General features: G+C 47.4%; 1 protein-coding gene across 2 annotated transcripts; it reads left to right on the top strand.

The window, feature by feature from the left end:
• Window positions 1-12,364: 12,364 nt before the first annotated feature.
• On the top strand, window positions 12,365-18,921 carry PDE6H (phosphodiesterase 6H). Of its 2 annotated transcripts, none has more exons than XM_009290080.1 (4): window positions 12,365-12,422; window positions 16,923-17,110; window positions 17,381-17,421; window positions 18,338-18,921. In XM_009290080.1, the coding sequence occupies exons 2-4, from the start codon at window positions 16,971-16,973 to the stop codon at window positions 18,412-18,414; spliced, it is 258 nt and encodes an 85-aa protein (XP_009288355.1). In that variant the 5' UTR covers window positions 12,365-12,422; window positions 16,923-16,970; the 3' UTR covers window positions 18,415-18,921. The 2 variants fall into 2 exon arrangements, with proteins under 2 accessions (XP_009288355.1, XP_009288354.1); XM_009290079.1 differs by lacking the exon at window positions 12,365-12,422 and adding an exon at window positions 13,857-14,065 and having other exon boundaries at window positions 18,338-18,776.
• The last annotated feature ends 256 nt before the right edge of the window (window positions 18,922-19,177 follow it).

Genomic DNA, 19,177 nt, shown 5'->3' on the forward strand with positions numbered 1-19,177 from the left:
CGCGGCCCCGCATGCTGCAGCGTTCCGCCGCCTGCCTGCCCCGCTTTGTCTGCGCGCCCGCCCGCCCGGCGCTGCGCTCTTTTTGCGCAGCGGTGCGCAGGGCTTTGTCTGCGGAGGAGAGCCCGGCCAGGGACGCGGCAGCGCTCCCCGTGCGCGGCTCCAGGCGCTCGGTGCGTGCTGCTGTGTCTGGGAGGTCTTTGTTTTTCTGCCCTGGCTTTTATTTTGTTTATTTTCCTGGTGTAATTAAGGTCGATTTCAAAAGCTGGCCCTTATTTATACCTATTAAAATAGGTGGAGAATCAGGTTGAGTGCATTCCTGCATACATGGGGGGTGAGGGGGTGTGCAAACGGGGGTCATTGCAGATGAACCTCATTTTTCCTGGTTAACACATGCTACCTGCTGCACTTAATCAGCTAATTGTTCCCAACTCCCAGCCATTTTCACAGAAGCAGTTTCAAAAATCAACCACCTCAGGAAGAACAAGCTGTCATTTCCCAGGGATGCTTAAATGATCTGAAAGATTTTACACCACTTCCTCTCTGAAAGATCAGCAGATTTTCTCTTTCTTTTCAACTCACGGAGTGCCCACTTAGTTCTTCAGTCACATAAGTCCTTCACACACACAGTCCTCAGTGCAGAATTTAAGAACAATTTAGATCATTGGTTTGCAACCAACAAATCTGGATCTGCAATGACTGATAGACTGCTCTTAATGCATTTGCAGAAGCAAAATAAGCAAAGAAAATCTATTGTCAATGGGCTTAAATTCACTGCCCCTGATCCACATGTCCATTAGAAAACGTTCATCGTACACGAATTTTTAAAGGTTGCAAGCAACTGAGTAAGAGGGCTCTCCTTCAGGGATGGACAGATCTCAGAAGAGGGGGACTGATTTTCCCAGCCTACCATTGCTTTCATTTAGGCTATGGGTGGCACTTTGATTCTGACCTCATGCATTTCAAGGGACAAACAGAGCATATGTCTGGCTGGCAGTGGATTCCCATTTAGCAGGGGCTGTAGCCTCAGAAACATTTTAAGCCTCCATGAATTAGCTTCACCACCAAGAGAAATTATTTTATTCTCTGCTGCTCTTTTTCACTCCTACGCTAACCCTCCCCGTGGGCCAGCACAAGAGAACTGAGCTGAATACAGCACTGAGCTGAGTTTAAAACGTACCTGGCAAAAATCTGTAAGCAAATGCATAAGTATATACCAGTGAGTTTTAAACCCAGATAGGTTTCCCAATCCTTGTTCACGACAGCCAAATGTGCCTAAACCTTTGTGCCAGCACAAGGGAAGGAGCTGCGTGGGATAGGGATTGGGAAAGGACAGAGGAAATTCTTTCAATGACAGTGCCACATTATGGTGGCTCAAACTGTTCATGTGAACGGTCCTGGCCTGGGAAAGGTGTGAAGAGTTGGATGTGTTAATTATGGGGAGCTTTGAGGAAATGGTCTTGTTAAGCAGCCCCTGCGTCTTGTACATCAACTTCTTGTCTTGGTTACTGTGCTGTCTGGACTAACTCTCTGATTTCAGTAGACTTCCTAATTTGTACTGGGAGACCAGAACACCCTTTTGGCTGGGAGGGTGTGTGGGTTGAGGTTACCGTTCGCTCATGGCTTGGCTTGAGATTTCCTTGGTTTTAGCAGCTGTGTAGAAACACCAGTGCAAGCATAACTCTAGCGTTATTATGATAATTTTTGCTGGAGGATAGTAGGGTTTAGCTTTCTCTCTCTTTTTTTTTTTAGTTGGAGATAAATACCAGACTGCCTGTGTAGCTATTTGCACACTATTTCTAAATGTGTGTGAGCATACCTCAAGACCAGTATATCCACAAATGTGCATAGAAGTATAGGGACATACAGCTGTGTGCCACCACAGGTATGCACACTCAGCCTATATTGGCACGTCTGCCTAGCACGCAGGAGAAACAGATTTTACTCCTAGATTAGAAATTAGCCAGTATGTAATCATGGGTAAATCATGTCATTGCTCTGTGCATCTTCCTATTGGTAAGAGGGGTGAGAAGGAGCTGCAGATGTTGCATATGCACCATGCCGAGCAGATGGGAGCTTAGAAGGCAGCCGTCATCCTTTGGGTCAGCATATCCAACATCCCGCTGGGGAACCACGTCACTGATCTGCTGGAAGAAAGGCAGGTTTTGAACCCCGTTGGAGCAGAACATCACCGGTAGATCAGCAAAACCCTACCAACAAGTACCATCCTCTGACAAACTGATGCCATGCAATGAAGATCATCTCTTGGCAGATGTTGTCCAAGCCCAGCCAATTCTTATGTCTGTGACAGAAGGAGGCAAGGATAGCAGCTAGAGTGTACCTGCTTTATTGCAAAGGAAAAGGTAATATTTCAAATGTGTGCTTAGTTGGAAAATGATATTTTCTACTTAAAATATTATTATTAGGTCTTATTTACTTTGTCCCCACTGATCACAATTAGTTGTACAATTAGTTGACCACATTAATACGTGTAATCAACCACTAGTGTCTAAACTTATTTCAAGTAAATAGCCAAAAGCTTATGTAAATTTTTAATTGCATATCCTTCAACTACACAACCCTTACTCTCAACAGTCACGTGTCTTCTGTAGCACCTTATTGGACCCAACAAATCTTGAGGTTTCTTAAAAATTGTAAGATTAAAAAAAATTAGGCATGGCATTTTTTTTTCTATTTGCATTTGGATTGCTGCCATAAGCTGTCCAGCATTTCTGGGTTTGAATTTTCTAGATTGGTGGTACATTGCTGCTGCGTGCTGCTAAATGTCATCTCCATGTTCTGCAGAAGAAGAGGCTGCATTTGAGGAAAGGAACTATTTTATGGCCTTTAGAAGCGACTAATTCAGGAAACCATCACCTGGTTAGAATCCTTTACTTTCACCTACTCTTTAATTACAAAACTTTCTAATTTGGAGCTGAAATTTCCCAGGCTGGAAGCTCTGGGGGGAAAAATAAAGAGAGATTTTAGTCCAGGCGGGGAATCAATTTTTGTAATTGTAAGAGGCCCAATAGTGTAATATTTTTTTCTACTGCTCTCGTAAAGTGGTTTGTTTTGGAGCTTCTCATTTTCATTTGCACTGAACTCAGTACATAGTGTTACTAACTCACATTACTCTCTAATGAATAATGTTGCTGAATCCTGCCACTGTCATGAGCTTTGCCTCCCCCTCAAACTTTTTGCAATCTCTGGGAAGACTACAGGCGATACACTGGGAAGACACCCTCATGGTGCAGCAAATTCATGTCAACAGCTGCTGCAAAGTAAGCATCAGTTTTGGCCGTGGGTGTCCCCCAGGTGGTGTCCCTCACTATATGCAGAGATCCTTTCTTCTCCAGAGATGAGAGGAGGTAATCCAGGCCTGAGGCAGTCACAAGGTGATGAGCATGTGGGGAGGGTGACAGGTTGGGGAGCTCAGACACAAGGTCTTTCCTTGCCATATGAGGGGGCATTCACTGCATCACAAGGTGCCACCCAACTCTTTGGTAAACTCAGCACTGCCTCCTCCACCTACCACTTAAGGTGGATAAACAGGGGGATGCAGCCTGTGAAGCATGAACTGATCGTGTGTGGATAAAACTCAGGCACAAGGTGTCCCAGGGTTTGCTTTAAAAGGCAGCATCCTAAGGTTGATCCTGTTGTGCCTAGCACACATGGTGCCCATCTTCTTCCTACTCAGTGCCACTCACCCCTCCTAACGTGCTACAAGGGAGTGTGCAAGCCGCCGGGGTGGGAAGGGAGGAAAGGGATGGGGGCTAGACATGGTGCCGGGCAAGGGAGCCAATATTCAGCATGGAGAGCAAGGAGGAAGAAGGCACTTTGGGGTGCAGCCACAGAGACCCTGGTAAGGGCTTAGCTGGGTTTCCCACCCCCTGATCCCATGGCAATCCCTTCAAACCACCTGGCCACAGGATTTGGGAGCTTTCAGCTGGGTGAGGAGCTGACCCTCAGAAAACGTGACTGGGTGCTCCATCTCTCCAGCTCCTTCAGAAGAGATTTCCTTGAAAGACGGAGAGAAGATTGGAGATTTAATGCTTGTCTAAGCAGCTTTCAGGCCAGTTAACATGCTAATCCCATAACGCCCATCTCCAGCCTGAAGGTGTGCAAAGACTTCACATGTCACTTCTGGATGACTCAACTCCCCTGGGGGAGCGAGGGGAACAGCAAGACAGAGAAAGGAAAAGGATTTGGTTGGGGATGATTGAGTAGGGGCAAAACAGAGCCAGTTTCCTCCAGAGGCTAGCCTGAGAAAGGCTGAAGATGGACAGAGCAGCCCAGTAAAGGAGAGGGAGATCTAAGCTGGTGGAAGGGGGAGAGTGAGAGGACAGGGCTGGGTGAGGGGAAGAAGGTCCCTGCCACCGGGGAGCAGGGGTGTCTTCTCTGCACCCCCTGCACTCCAGAGCCCAGCATGGAGAAAAGCAGCTTTTGCTCTCCATCCCTCAGTGGATGTCGTGGTGGGAGCTGGCATCTTGCAGGGGGTGGTGTCCTAGAGAAGTCACCCACTGGAGCTGGATTTGAAAGAAGACTGGATTATTTTAGGACCTCTCAGAAAACAGGTGGTTATGTAAGGTCATATCTCAGCAAGTGTAATCAAATCTCAGCCCTAAGCTGATCACCAGGCAGGGTGTTAGGATGTATTTATCCAAGCACTCCTCCTTGCATTGTGACTTTCCTCCAAGACATCTAGAGCTGAAGCTGGGACTAAATTAGGAGGAGAGCTGCGCCATCCTCTCCTCCTCTGCTGGCCTTAGAAAATCTCACTTGCCAGCTGCACCCTGCCTTGCCTGTGCTAAACACTCCTCTCAACAGCGACCTTGATTTTATATTGGAATTCATAGCTCCATGTCAGGCTGTGTCCAAACTCCCGCTAGATCTTAGGTGCCTTATGTGCCTTGGTGCTTTAGCCTTAGCAGTGCTCAGGGCATGCTGCTTGCAGCTACATAACCTCTCTCTGAAGCCATGAGGCAGTAATTATCAGCGTCTCTGTGGCAACATTTTTCCTTTATTGCACTTGTGCTGTTGCCATATTATTGCTCTCACGGCCCTGCCTCTGCAAACCCCCACAGTGTTATTGTGGCAGATTCTCGTGGAAAGCACCGATGTGAGAATTGCCCTTTCTCCCTCTCCTTCTTTATCTCTTGTTTTGTAGACTTTAGTATATAGAAGAGAAAAACAAATATGGTGCTCAACAAAGCAGGTAACAGCTGTTTAAATTCTCAATAAATATTATCCAATAATATATATTCACAGAAGCTTAACAAGCAATGAATGTGCAACATTTGCACGTGATGAGCATTCTCCTCCCAGAGCTAACAGAATCACAACCAGGAATAACCAATAGGGAGTTTAAGTGGGTCCTGAAGAAAAGTATATAATGCTAAGGGAAAGCACGGCAAGAAATCATCCTCCTCATCATTTTCATTTTCATCTGGAGACAGCCCTCAGAGGAGGATGCTCCTATGGGACCCCATCATTGCCCTTCCCAGCTGGCCACTGGGGAAAATTTCCCCTTTTTCTCTCTCCTCTTCCTTTATTTTCATTTTTCTCTAGCAATAACTTTCACCATTACAGTCAAAGTATGCCATCAGCTATGGACCCCACAAATAAATCTTTGTGTATATGAAACTGTCAGAACATCCTTTGTGCAACATGCATTCACCCAGCGTGCAATGACAGCTCCTAAACAGTTCACTTAGTCTGTGATGTGTTTATGATGCTTGACTGGACCCCAGAAGTGGGCTGCAGTTCCAGGCACAGAAATATCCTTAGGGGCCTCTCAGTAAGAGGCTCTAATTCACTTTATAGAGGTGTGTACCTCCACTGGAAAGAGTAGAGGCTCTAAATTAAAAGAAAGGTTGGAATCTGCCAGTGAAAGGCCATAAAAAAAACCATTAAAACACTAAACCCTGCGCATTTGCAAGATCCTGAGGGGAGAACAGAGGGCTTAGTACCTGGCAATATACCTGCGCAATAAAAGGAGAAAATTTTTTAAAAAAATATTGAATTTACTCCACATTTTCATCCCCTGGCTTTTCCCCTTCCACAGTTATTTCCACCAGGGATCTGCTATCGCATGGCAGCTAGAGCATTTAGCATCCATGTGTCTGGGAGGTGAGCAGCCACCCAAGAGACAAGATAATGGAGCAGGAAGAGCTGCCTCCTCTGCCCATTAGTTGAATGTTCCCAAGGAGAGTGCGAGATGATCCCCAGAAGCAATCATTTCTGTTTGAAAGCCTTAGCTGTTACATGAAAAAAACTGTAATAATGGTGGCAAAGGGCTGAACTGAATGAGATTGCACAGCGGTGCTTTTATCTGGTAGGAGGAGGAAAGAAGAGTATGTCTGTAGCATGGTGTGAAAGCAATAGGAAGAGATGTGTCCCCTTAAGAAGAAGAAAGAAACATTCTACCAAAATGTTTTAGAAGAGCCTTTCTTCATTGGGCTGGTGGTTGCCAAGGAGAAAGAATTGATCGTTCAGAAAAAAGATGAGAAAAGGAGCTGTCAGGAAAGAAGACATCTGGAGCTGACTTGTATACAGTTTCTTCTTCTTAGCCCAGTGACACTGAATCATTTGCTTCACTGTTTTAAACCGAATAAAGCTCTGGAATTATCTGATTTCCATTTAAATAAAAACGCCCTCTTGCAGTCTCTTTTTTTTTTTTTTTAACAAGGCAGTATTACTTCTCTGTTTAGTTCAATGTATGATCATTTTAGTGAATGCTAGTGGATCATTTAATCACTATTCACAGGTATATTGCATGTAATTCATAGAGAAGGAATCAATTATGGAAAAAGAAAAATCTAAGGAAGTCCCTTGAGACAATACTGTGAAAACTGTGTTATTCAGGCACAATTTTAAGAGCAACCACATGCTCTGCTTTCTGGCAGTCACATAGATAACAACATTAACTACCTGGGTTTGATCAAAAAAAGGGAAAAAATATTAGGTCATGGTTCACTATATTAATTTGAGCATGTTCTGTAAATGGCATTCAGGAGAAAAATAATCTTATAAAAGAAAAAACAGATATTTTAATTGTGGGCAGTATGGAAACAGGAAAGAGAGGAAGCTTTTTAAAATGATCTAACAAACTCAATCCCATTGCAGCACTACGAACAGCCTGGATGCAGACATTAAGCAAAGTTAGTGCAGGGAAAGGACACTCTAATGTTACTACTTTCTCATGGGACAACTCTGCAATGAGCAGGGGGATGCTCTTAAACAATGAATCACAAAGCAGTTATAAAGTACTGAGCTTTTTGTGCTGCATGGCCAAGCACATCAGTCCCCACAGCAGATTTCTGGATGGCTGGGTCTCATCTGCAGGTCTATGAACTTTCTGTACATCAGTTTCCATATTTACAAATAGGGATGATGAAAATTTAGCTCTGTGCTTTGAGATCTGTGGGTGAAAAGTGCTATCTAAAAAAGAGAGGGTTCATTCTGGTTTTCTTTTTATTTATGCCAATCAGGGAAAAGTTTGTGTAAGTTAATAAAATCATACCAATGTAGCAGTCTTGTGGTATTAGACTGTAAGACTTGGTTCTCTGTTCCAAGAGAGGCCAGACTCACTGCTCAGAAGAAAATGTAACTCTCTGATGACGGATGAAGTGTATGGTAGGCTACATGGGGTTTATATTATCTGCTATAAAAAGCCCCAGCATGTCCTAAAGCGTTGGTGCCTGAAAGCCTGGGGCCTGTAATAGTGTTCTGACATGCACAAATCCAGTGCCCTTGACTGAATAAGAAAAGCAGGGACTTCATTTTTCCTGAAGAACCCTTGGCAATGGCCATTTGGCTTGCAGACTTAGTCATGTCCCCAGTGCCGCCTAGTTTCTAACACAGACAGGGCCATTGCTGATAGTTACAGCTTGATTTATATTTCCTCAAAGGACCCTTTTCTCCAGACTGACCACGGAAATCTCTCTAGAGCCCTGGCAGTGGAAAAACAGACCTCAGCTTCTTTAATCTCTGCCCCACTGCCAGAGCAGCCTCTAGGGCACGAGTGGAAATGAGAATTGAGACCAGGCTCTTCTGCAAGCTGAGCTCGGAGACACTCAACTTAAATGTTGTATCCAGCAGCAGGCACAGATTCCCAAAGTCAGCACACCTGGTTTATTGCAGGCTGTTATAGATGCTTAATCTTGACACCAGAATATGATTCCCTGAAGGAAGAGTGATAAAACTCTCCACGAGGATGCCTTCTTCTCTGCATCTTTGATGGACTGATTTGCACGTATTCAAACAGCTAAATATCTGTGTCAGACAAAGCCCAATCCTCTATATCTGTTTCTCTTTTTTCACTAGCACAAACGACAGACAGCTTAGGAACATGATGGACATTGGGGAAGGAGGGTTACAGCATGCAAATCTTCTTTTGCAGGCACCTTGATACACTGAGTTTCTCACCAAAATGCTGTTGACGTGACAACCTCACTGACCTTCTACAAGACAAACAGACAATCTCATTCCAAATCCAGGTCCTACCACTGTCCTTCTCTTGTGCCAGGAATTCAGAGGCACTTGGTAGGCTGCCTATCTGCAGGAGGGAAACCAAGGTTTAACTGCAGATGCCTGGGAAATTCCCTGCTCATTTCCAGTCAGGTATGTCTGCGTGGCAAGTGATAAAGCTCTATCAACAAGGCACAAAGTCTCCCAAGCACCTGACACAAGCTTGTAGAGATGTTTCAAAAGAGTTATTGTGGCCCATGCCAGCCACAGCCCTCATCCGCTGCACCCCTGAGTCTGCGCCTCGGCTGGGACTTCCTCCCACAGTCCCATGAGCTCAGCCAGCCCCTGGAAAAGTCACTATCTTGTAAACTTGTGTTTTCTTTGTCATTCAAGTCAGCTGCTATTTCTGGTATAACTACAGTTACCATGGCTACACCAGCTCATAAATAGGGTCAGAAACCTTGGAGATGTTTTTTAAGTGATTCCTTGGAATAGGGAATAATCTGGCCAGAGGTAATAAAGCTCGTGGGTTTTCCTTTGGGGCCACAGGGACTGCACTTCTGCTACCACTTGGACCCCACGGCTTCTGGTGCAGCTCTGGTCTGGATTGGGTCGCAACTGATGTGGCTCGAAAGGCTTTCCTGAGGCCAGGGGAGGAAGAGCCTGGGCAGGGGCAGGGAGAGACAGGGATCAGGTACTCGGTCCCTGGGCAGAATTCGTCATCCATCCGGGGTGGCAGCTGGGCACCGACACAAAGCTGGTGCCTGTTGCTCTGCAAAGAAGCCGTGCACCCACATCCCCACAAAGCAAATGCCACCCGCATTGTGAGGGGAAGGGAGAGAGAGAGGATGGATGGAGAGAGAGGAGGAGAGGGCAAATGGCCTGATAATCATTGGAGATAAGAAAGAACAGGATTTCTCCATTTAGGGAGTTTCTGCCATGTTTTCTCAGTGGCCAAAAAATAGCTTCATGTGACACCATGGAAATTTTTTTCCCACATGTCCACTTTTGTTAAAGAGAAATGAGCCAGTTTTCATTGGGAAAACAGGAAAACAAAGGGGTTGTTTGGAAAACAAACAGCCTTAAAAAAATGTAAATTTTTAAGGTTCAGAAAAGAGGAGTAGGGGGCTGTAGAGCCGATTTCCCCAGCAACTCTACCTACATAGAAGGCAGAAGGGGAGGGGGAGCCCCCGGAAACCTGTCTGCAGCAGATGGAGGCATGGGAATGAGCAGCAGAGATGGGAGCGGAGTCTGCTGCCAGCAGGCTGCACCTCTTTATATCCACACAAGCAGGTCCCTGCCCACAGTAATCACTTCTGCTGTCAGGAGCTGCTGAGCACAATCAATCTCCGCGCATTTGTGTGCAAGCTCTAGTCGTCAGAGGGAAGAGACGATGCCAACACGATGCTGCCCCCGTCCTCTTTCCTGTGCCCAGGAATTATCGCACAAGCCTCCGAAAGCTGTGTGATCATCCTCAAACACATGAAAATGCTGTGTTTGCTGCTTCTCTGCTAGATTGAAAGCCCTTCGGCTGCATCTAGGATTTACTTCCCAGCTTCTCTGTGCCCACTCAAGGGCTAGGACCTTATCGATTTTTTAAATGTAAGCTAAGAGTCTCGCTGAGGGATTTATCTCGTCTAACTTCAGCCATCTGAAAGGCCAGAGGCCTCAGCTGTGGGACTCTTGCTCAGCACCAGAGCACTGCTAGACTGGTCCCCGCTGCCACAATCTGTCATGTCAGAGAGAGCCTGTCCTTTTTTGGTCACATGCAGTCACACCCCTGGCTGGCATGGTGCATGGCTGCTCCAAAATCCCATCCTCCAGCCTCACCCAAAGACGAAGGCCGTCCATCACTACACAAACCCACACCTTGGTTTCCTTCTGCCCCTGTACTGCTCTGATGCTCCTAGCACAGCTCCTTTCTCTGGGACCATTTTCGGCCCTGCCAGCCCTGATCTCATGTTGTGAGCTGGATGCTCAACAAGGGTAAGTGAGCTGTGCTTCACCAGAGCCAACGGACCCCAGAGGATCATTAACCCTGTGGTTATAGAATCATAGAATCATAGAATCATTGAGGTTGGAAAAGAACTCCAAGATCATCGAGTCCAACCATTGACCCAACACCACCATGCCCACTAAACCATGTCCCTAAGTGCCTCATCTACTCATCTTTTAAATACCTCCAGGGATGGGCACTCAACCACTTCCCTGGGCAGCCTGTTCCAATGTTTCACCACTCTTGCAGTAAAGAAATTTTTCCTCACATCCAATCTAAACCTCCCCTGGCGCAACTTGAGGCCATTTCCTCTCGTCCTATCACTTGTTACTTGGGAGAAGAGACCGACACCCACCTCGCTACAGCCTCCTTTCAGGTAGTTGTAGAGAGCGATGAGGTCTCCCCTCAGCCTCCTTTTCTCCAGGCTAAACAGTCCCAGTTCCCTCAGCCGCTCCTCATAAGACTTGTTCTCCAGACCCCTCACCAGCCTCGTTGCCCTTCTCTGGACACGCTCCAGCACCTCAATGTCCTTCTTGTAGTGAGGGGCCCAAAACTGAACACAGTATTTGAGGTGCGGCCTTACCAGTGCTGAGTACAGGGGCACGATCACTTCCCTACTCCTGCTGGCCACACTACTTCTGATCCAAGCCAGGATGCTATTGGCTGCCTTGGCCGCCTGGGCACACTGCCGGCTCATATTCAGCCGGCTGTCGACCAACACCCCCAGGTCCTTTTCCGACAGGCAGCTTTCCAGCCACTCTTCCCCAAGCCTGTAGCGCTGCATGGGGTTGTTGTGGCCGAAATGCAGGACCCGGCACTTGGCCTTGTTGAACCTCATACAATTGGCCTGGGCCCATCGATCCAGCCTGTCCAGGTCCCTCTGCAGAGCCTTATGCCTCAAGCCAGACAGCTACAGTCCATGACTGAGGTGCTGCTGCAGTTGAGGATGAGGATGATCTTCCAGCACCTTCTAGCAGGGCCCTGGACCTTCTCTTTTCATCCTGAGACTCCTCTCCTTCCACATCTCTGTCACTGATCTCCCAAGCAATCACAACATGCTATTAAAACGCATCAGAGATACAAAGCACCTGATAGAACAGTGTGCATTACCATCCATGGAGTTTTGTTGGGTTGGAATTTGGGCTGAGGCACAAGCTCTTCCTTTTCTCAGACAGCCCCCCACAGTAGCAATGCTATCGGTACCCCGATGTGACCTAGCTGTTACCATCAGCCCAATGCCTTGGGTCTCAGAAGTGGCAGGCCACCCCCGCTGGCTGGCCACCCACGTGCAACACAAGGGTTCCCCCTTCTTCCCCTGCCATCCCATCTGCTGGATGCAGTTAAATATTCACTGGGGCCCTGCGCAGCATCTCAGCAGCATTCCCTATCACTCCCTTGAGCGGACTCAGCCCTCTCGGCACCGGGCTGACTGCGTGCACCGCTCTGTCAGGTGCATCTTGACCCCTGCGGCACAGCTGAGAAGTTTGCTGGAAGCCTCTCCATGCTTTCAGCAGCACGGGGGAGGGACCTGGGGCGATTAGGACCAACTCCTCCCTTCCCTGCATGTGCAGGCATGTGTGTGTGTGTGTATGTGTTCACAAGCAGCGGCATTGCTCAAAGGGCAGGTCATCTCCTTATTCCTCTTCACTTCTCCAGAGATCACCCCACAGGAGCTCCAGAGAAGCCACAACCTCTTCTTGCAGAAAGGGGCACATGACTCCTCAGGAGCGTGTCGAGACTCTGCTGCTCCCCCAGACCTCGCTGCAGCTGTGCTTGCAGAGCGCTGGGGTCACAGCACTCCCCACATGCCCCCCCCGCCGTGCGGGGGCCCGCCCACGATTGGTGCCCTGATGTCACCTGGTGGCAGGGTATATCTGGATGAGAAAGGACACCTCAAGACACTTTCTACACAGACTGGACGGCGGGAGTTGAATGATTTGCAAGAGGAGCCCTTGGCACTGTAAGTATTTCCCAGGAGCTCAAAGCAATAACGAGGGTGGCAGGGGGATGAAAGAGGAACTGGCTGCAAAACCCAGAGGGGAGAAAAGTCCTGATAAAATCCCATGGGGGAAAAACTCAGATGTTTGTGCTTGGAGAGCGTGAAAAGAACCAGTAGCTAAGAGAGGGAGTTGTGGTTCTTGGGTGGCTGTTTTCTGTTTCCTCTATCATTAGGGCAAGTGCTGCAGCAGTGGTTTGTCTCAACGCTCCCTGGTTGTGCGAGCAGCTCTGCCCTCCATGGGGCCGCTCGGTTTCTCATGCCAGGCACTCCTTGGTCAGGGCTCCCTGGCACCCTCTTGGCTTGTGTCCTCGGCTGGCTAAGCCTGCATGTGAGCAGCGCTGGGGGAGCTCCTGAGGAGTGGTCGGGACAGGCAGCTGGTGTCTCCTGCTCTGGTGCCCAGCCGTACATGCAGGGCATTTCGGTGGGGAGTTTATACCGTGTGATGCTGTACCTCCAGTGTTACTGAATCCCTTCTTTTAACTGGGATAGTCTTTCCAATCATCTCCATCCAGGAAGCAGTTGTGGGAATATAGTTCTACTTGAAATGAGTTTCTGTCTTTTAGAATGCATCCTCTTTCATTTGTTCTTGGTTTTAAAACTGCTGCTAGAACAAAGGGTCTGAGATCCTGTGTAAAACACAGGATCAGAAAGGGCTGAACCTGCGTGGACTTTTTCCATCACTATGATTATCCAGCTCAAGCAACTGAGACTGGAGCTGTAAGAGGCCTCACTCCTCACAGGCATCTTACACTGGATACAATATTCCCTGACAAAAGCCTGGCTGCAAGGATGATGCTAGCGGCTTTCATGAGGTCAAGAGCTGAGCATGCAAGGACCCCATCAAAAGGAATGTAAAAACGAGGGTATTTCCTCCTGGATGCCATCTTCTCCCAGCATATCACTGCACGGAGGGCCACGGCCCATGGGGGTCCTGTGTCTGACACCCCTGAGGCACGATGAAGACAAGTGCACATGGAGAAGTCTGTACTTTTGAAGGTTTCAGACAGGGGAAGATGAGATCCTACACTGAATCTGTCTGAAGAAGGTCAAGTGAGTCATCTGCATTTTCTGGCAGGGAAATTTTCCATAGAGAATCAGAGATTAAGGAGGGGGCAGATTAAAGAGTCAGCATTTGTCAGTAGTATTCAAGCCTCTTTAAGTTCAAAGAAAACTAAAAGAAGGATGATTAGCCTGGCCAGCAACCCAGAGGTGGGATATCTGACGCAACTGAGCTAAGCCCATTGCCGTGTATTAGGTATAATTAGCATTAGGATGCAAGCAAAGCTCTTAGCCAGAGGATTAAACCCTGGACTGAGCAGAAATGCTGTCAGGGACAATTAGGTAACACCTTGTCAGAGGAGGGGACAGAGGAATTGCGTGGAAGAACATCCTGTTCCTCAACAGCCTTTGCATCCACAGCCATCAGCTCTTGCCCAGGAGCTGCATCCCAGTGCCAGCAGCAGCAGAAGAGCTCTGGCAGCCTGGGAAGCACTGGGGTGAGGCAGCATAGCACTTGCAGAGAGCTTGAGAAGGAGACCCAGTGTCACTGAACATTTGTCAAGACATCTGTTTGGTGTGGTACCAAGGACTATCCAAGTACCCAGGTATGGGGAGGCAAAAGGCTGGGAAATTCCCCTGGGAAGCTGCCGTGTGTGTTTCTTTTGCATCTGTGATCCTGGGGCTGCCTGCCCACCCATGTCTGGCTGTGTGCAGGGGCAGCTGGTTCCCAAGGTGTGGGAACTGAGGCAGCTCCCTTGCTGTGGGGGAGGGCCCTCTCCAGCATGGATGGAGACATTTTTGCTTGCGTGTAGCGGCAGATGAGTCCCACCAACTCACTGGTGGGAGGGCAGCTTGATTCCTGCTGCGAGATGGAGGCTGTTCTGTGGCATTAAGATTGCTTTCTGTCCTCTGCCCTTTCTTTTGGTGATGCATGGGAGAATAGGTAGAGGGAGGTTGGTAAGGAAGAGGTTAGAATTGTCCTTTTTAGTTTCATTGAATGCCCTTTCTTGAATTCATGCAGGTGAGAGAGGGGATGAAGTGTGATTTGGGCAGATTCTTTTTCCTACCAAATCCCAGGTATCAAGTAGCTGACAGGTGGATGTGACTACTTCAGACTGGGGGGAAGGGAAACTCCAAGGACTGAGTCTTCCCATTAGCTATTTCTCTATTGAGTGAAGGCCAGGGGCAAGGCATGGACTCAAGGAACTAAGAGGAGTTGACCCTCAAAGATGTTCTTGTGGTTAAGGTACCATGCTGGGAACTCACTTGGAGAGTGAGCTCAGCTGCCTCTTACAGGTTTTGGATGTCAGGCCAAAGGGTTGGAGGTCTGTTAGCCAGTTTGTTTCTTCTGTTGTACTTTTGGAAGTAGCCCTTGAGAGGGGTGCCAAGTATCTCTGCGTGTCAGATGAACTGAAGGTGCTTGGAAGTGGAAGTGTGTCACTTGTAGTTCAGGAGGGGTACCTAGCACTGAGACAGACACCCTACTGACGAGAACTGCTGCTGAGGTGGAGGCATAATATTATATTTTGGGGCATTAGCAGACATGCCACGGAGCAGTTTTCCAATGCAAAGCATTTTGCTGTAGGACAGTACCATCTGAATTCCTCACTGGTCCTGAGTAACAGTGAGGCACCAAATTCTCTTTGGTTTGGAGCCAAACTGCCTTCACCTCTCAGTTTGGCCCTAAAAAACCGAGTCAAAAGATTTTGTCCTTCCTCCCAGCTGTGCAGTCCAGGTCACACCAATCACTGCATTTCCATTCCCATTCTGTAAAAGATGAAGGCGACAGTGTTTGCCTGTCCTGCCACCATGCTGTGAGGATAAAGCTGTAAATACTGGGTGATTGTTCCGGTGCTTCAGAGATGGCAGCCAAATAAGTAACTTCTATGATTTGAGCTGATCCCTGTGTTTATGGGCACAGTGTGTACTTAGGAAGCGTTGTGTTACAGGCGGGGGAATAGCATCTGTGCATACTTCAGCTGCAGACACAACCATCTGCTGCTCCATTTGGGGCTGCTGGAACCTGTCCAGTCTCCTTGCTCAGGATATTACAGCTGAGACAGGAGCCCGACCGCAAGCGACAGAAGAACTAGCATGCCTCTAGGTGCTATCATTAGGATCCATCCTACTGCCAGCACAGATGGAAAGATGTCAGGGGTGAAGTATTCCCAGACTGCCACAGATACAGAAACACGGCTCTTCGCCTTACACTGATGTGGAAGTGACACGGGAGGATTGCCTGGATGGTCTTTCTCCTTGCATCTCAGGCTTTGCTTTCCGGCACTCTGGCTACTTCAGGACTGTCAAAGACATGAACTGTCTTCAGACTAAGAAAAAAAATACCCATCTTTGATGGCATTTATAGTTCTGAGATTAGAAGTCCAGAGTGTCACTGCAGGTGATGCTGGGGATTAGGCCAGAGCACTATGGTGACATAATGGGATTAGCCTTTAGTACCAGATCCTGAAGTTAATTCCATCAGCGATTCCATCAGCCTGGCTGCACAGGGATGAGCACACCTGGAGACAGGAGTTATGTAATGGTCATGGGGAAGAATGTGACCTCAAGGAGGAGAGAAAAAGTTGGCAATTATTTATGTTCCATAAATGCACTTGGTCAGATCATTCTAGCATACTAATTAGCACAAAATTTGATGAAGGGCTGGAAGCTCCCCCTTGGGCACTGGTTGAGAATTATTGCTGTCCTCTTGGGAAGGAAGCAAAGGATTCTGAGTACAGCAGTTCTGCCCTTCGAGGCTGGAGAGATGTCTCCCACACAAGAATTTCTCCCTGATAACTATTTAGCCCCTGTGCAGTGGAGCTTGCCTCATGTGCAGTGTGGTGCGGAGGAGGTCAATGCATGTAATATAATGCTCAAAAATACCGAAATGGACGTATTCTGGGGAAAGTTATGGGCTTTGCTCTCCTAAATCCTAAGAAATTAACCTCTGTCTAAGAGACAGTCTCCAACGCTTTGCCTTAGCCTTCTTTACAATCTTTTAATGATACTGGGCTATTTCCCTTAAGGTTGGTATCGACAAACATGAGGCCCTAATTGCAGCTGCACCTGGACTAAGGGCCCATCTAGCACAGCATCCCATCTCCATCAGTGTCCAAAAGATACTGCTTAGGCACAAGTATAAGAACAGGTGAAGTATATCATGATGATTCCCAGGGATATGATATTTCTCTAAGCCCTAAATGTGCTTTTGTGGCCCCTAGTAGTCATATCCTGAACCAGTCCTTAGCTTGAGTGTCCTTTGTTTGGCATTTTAATTCAAGCATGCCGGATGAAAGGCAATGCTATCCTGCTTACTTTGTACGCATTACAATCTTTCTTTATGTTTAATATCTTTATCTTTATTCCTGTCACAATTATACTTTCCATAATTCTGTCACCTGACTACTGATACCTAAAAATGATAAGCAGAGCGTTGCGTCAGTCCTTGCCATTGTCTTGCAGACAGAGGGATCTGAGAGAGGCGTGTGCCTGCCACACAGCAGCCCAGCGATGAGTGAGAACCCAGCCACCAACCTCAGCACTGGAGATGCTCCAACCGGTCCCACTACACCACGCAAGGGGCCTCCCAAGTTCAAGCAGAGACAGACAAGGCAGTTCAAGAGCAAGCCTCCTAAAAAAGGAGTAAAAGGGTAAGGGTATTTTGGAAAGAAAAGAAACCATGCTAGCTGGGTGGCTCCCCAGTGCTAAGTTGGGCTCTTGCGGTACCATCTTCCCTCGGGCAAGGAGCCAGAAGGCTTCCCCCTGCCCCCTGGTGCTGTCAGCTCTCCTGCCTGGAGCTGCTCCTTCTCGTCTGCTGCCCACCCACACTTCTCCTTCCCCGGCTGCAGGTGCAGGGCAGCTCCCCTTCCCTGCACGCTGCTGGCCCAAACTCACTCCTCGCCTGTTCTTTTCTCCCCTAGGTTTGGAGATGACATCCCAGGCATGGAGGGACTGGGCACAGGTAAGCACTGCAGGATGTTGTCATGCCCTGCTTTAACACAAGCACAGTCATGCTTCAGCACGGGAGAGGACTCTCTGGGTTGGCCTCCCTGTCTCCCTGGCCTCTCTGCAGCTCTCAGGGTCGCCAGAGAAGGCTAGTACTCCCTCCACAAGCTGCCACAGTCATGCTTATGCTTACATACACTACAAGACAGAAAGGCTATTTAGGCATGCTTCAATTTCTGAATACTTTCATTTGGCTGCAAATGAGCTTGTTTGTCTTTGTTTTCTGCTAATACTCTGGCTAAGAATTTCAGCAGAATGAGGTTCTCAAAGAAATGCCAAATGCTAAGCTATTAATACCCAAAATCACAGGAACTAAACCCCAGCTGGTTAAGTATTTGTGTTATCACCAGAATCCTAATTTAAAGGATTTTATGCCCCCATCTGGAATTAAGAAACACGCACTGGATGAGCTGTAGCCAGTCAGAACTTCTTAGGTATCAATAACAACTGCACCTATCAATGAGTTACAGATCCTGAATGTTGTAGGCCAAATTATTCAGCATGTGATTTTAAGACTGCACATATCTTCAAGGACATCACAGTTTGGCTACAGGCAGTTTATAAAGACCAGGAGAAGCCACATAACCAGAATGAATTTTCACACCAGTCTACACAGTCACTGAAGAGGCTATAGGAAATGCTGGTTTGCTTTTGCTCACAGAGAAAGATGGCACAGGAGAAAATACACCAATCTTGTTCTGTCTGGTAGGTAGTACCAGATTTGAAGAGCTCATCTGCTCATTTAACCTTCAAGAGGAGTCTCATTCTTCTTGCTCTTCCCATCTTTAATATTTCCTGAGTAAATCAACCTTTCTATTAATACAAAAGAAATCCAAGAAGTGCAGTGATCAGAACCCATTTCTCTTTTGCAGATATCACAGTGATTTGCCCATGGGAAGCTTTCAGCCATCTGGAACTGCATGAGCTGGCCCAGTTTGGGATCATCTAAGGTGCCAGCATCTCTACTGGTGTCACCTGGAGACTCCACAGATCCCAGCATGGTCTTCATCACCTTTGACACTTATTTTTGGCCCTTACATCCACCTGCTCATGGGTAGGGTGGTTTTGTAAGAGCTAGTTATGAGAAAGTCCTTTGCAGATTAATTTGGCAAAGAAGTTATTCAGGACCCTGAACAGACCTCATGTTCCATGTGATGAAACTACTGAAAAATGTCTTAACGCCTCCCTGCACCATATCCTGTCTTTTTCCACTGTTGTAGATCTTCATGTGTATGGAGATAAGGGGAGGCTGTATTTGAACTTTTCCCCTGGTTAACTTTTCCCCTGGTTAGCTGAGATACTGTGTGCATGGCTGTGCATGTGTGTCCAGACCTAATTATACCAAGCCCATTCTTTTTTCTTCCTTCCCTCCCTGACAGCTTTCTATATAGGATTTCCACAGGTATGTCCCCATGTTATCTGGGCCACCAATTAGCTGCTGAGAGTATATCTGTAGAGAACAGGATCAGAGTCACCAGTCCAGACATTAGGCTATTTTTATGTAAAAGGAGACCCTTCCCCAGAGATTCACTGTAAGGAATCTGCTGCTAAGATTTACCTCATTAGCAAAAGAGGAAAAAGGCTTGCAAATGTTGTCTCTGCTGTACTGCCCACCAGCTATGAGCCATGAGACTCTGGCTGTTCTAATAACGTTAAATGAAAATGTGTGTGTCTGAGATCAATACCTAAGTGAATTAATCCTACTATTCATT

Source organism: Aptenodytes forsteri, unplaced genomic scaffold, assembly GCF_000699145.1.
Source record: "Aptenodytes forsteri isolate BGI_AS27 unplaced genomic scaffold, ASM69914v1 Scaffold284, whole genome shotgun sequence".
Classification (NCBI taxonomy): domain Eukaryota; kingdom Metazoa; phylum Chordata; class Aves; order Sphenisciformes; family Spheniscidae; genus Aptenodytes; species Aptenodytes forsteri.

What these genes read in the sequence shown, in the direction of transcription:
- PDE6H (XM_009290080.1), top strand. Translation starts at nt 16,971, where the DNA reads ATGAGTGAGAACCCAGCCACCAACCTCAGCACTGGAGATGCTCCAACC. An exon ending in CCTAAAAAAGGAGTAAAAGG is followed by an intron (nt 17,111 to 17,380) that starts GTAAGGGTATTT and finishes TTTCTCCCCTAG; the next exon opens with GTTTGGAGATGACATCCCAG. An exon ending in CATGGAGGGACTGGGCACAG is followed by an intron (nt 17,422 to 18,337) that starts GTAAGCACTGCA and finishes TCTCTTTTGCAG; the next exon opens with ATATCACAGTGATTTGCCCA.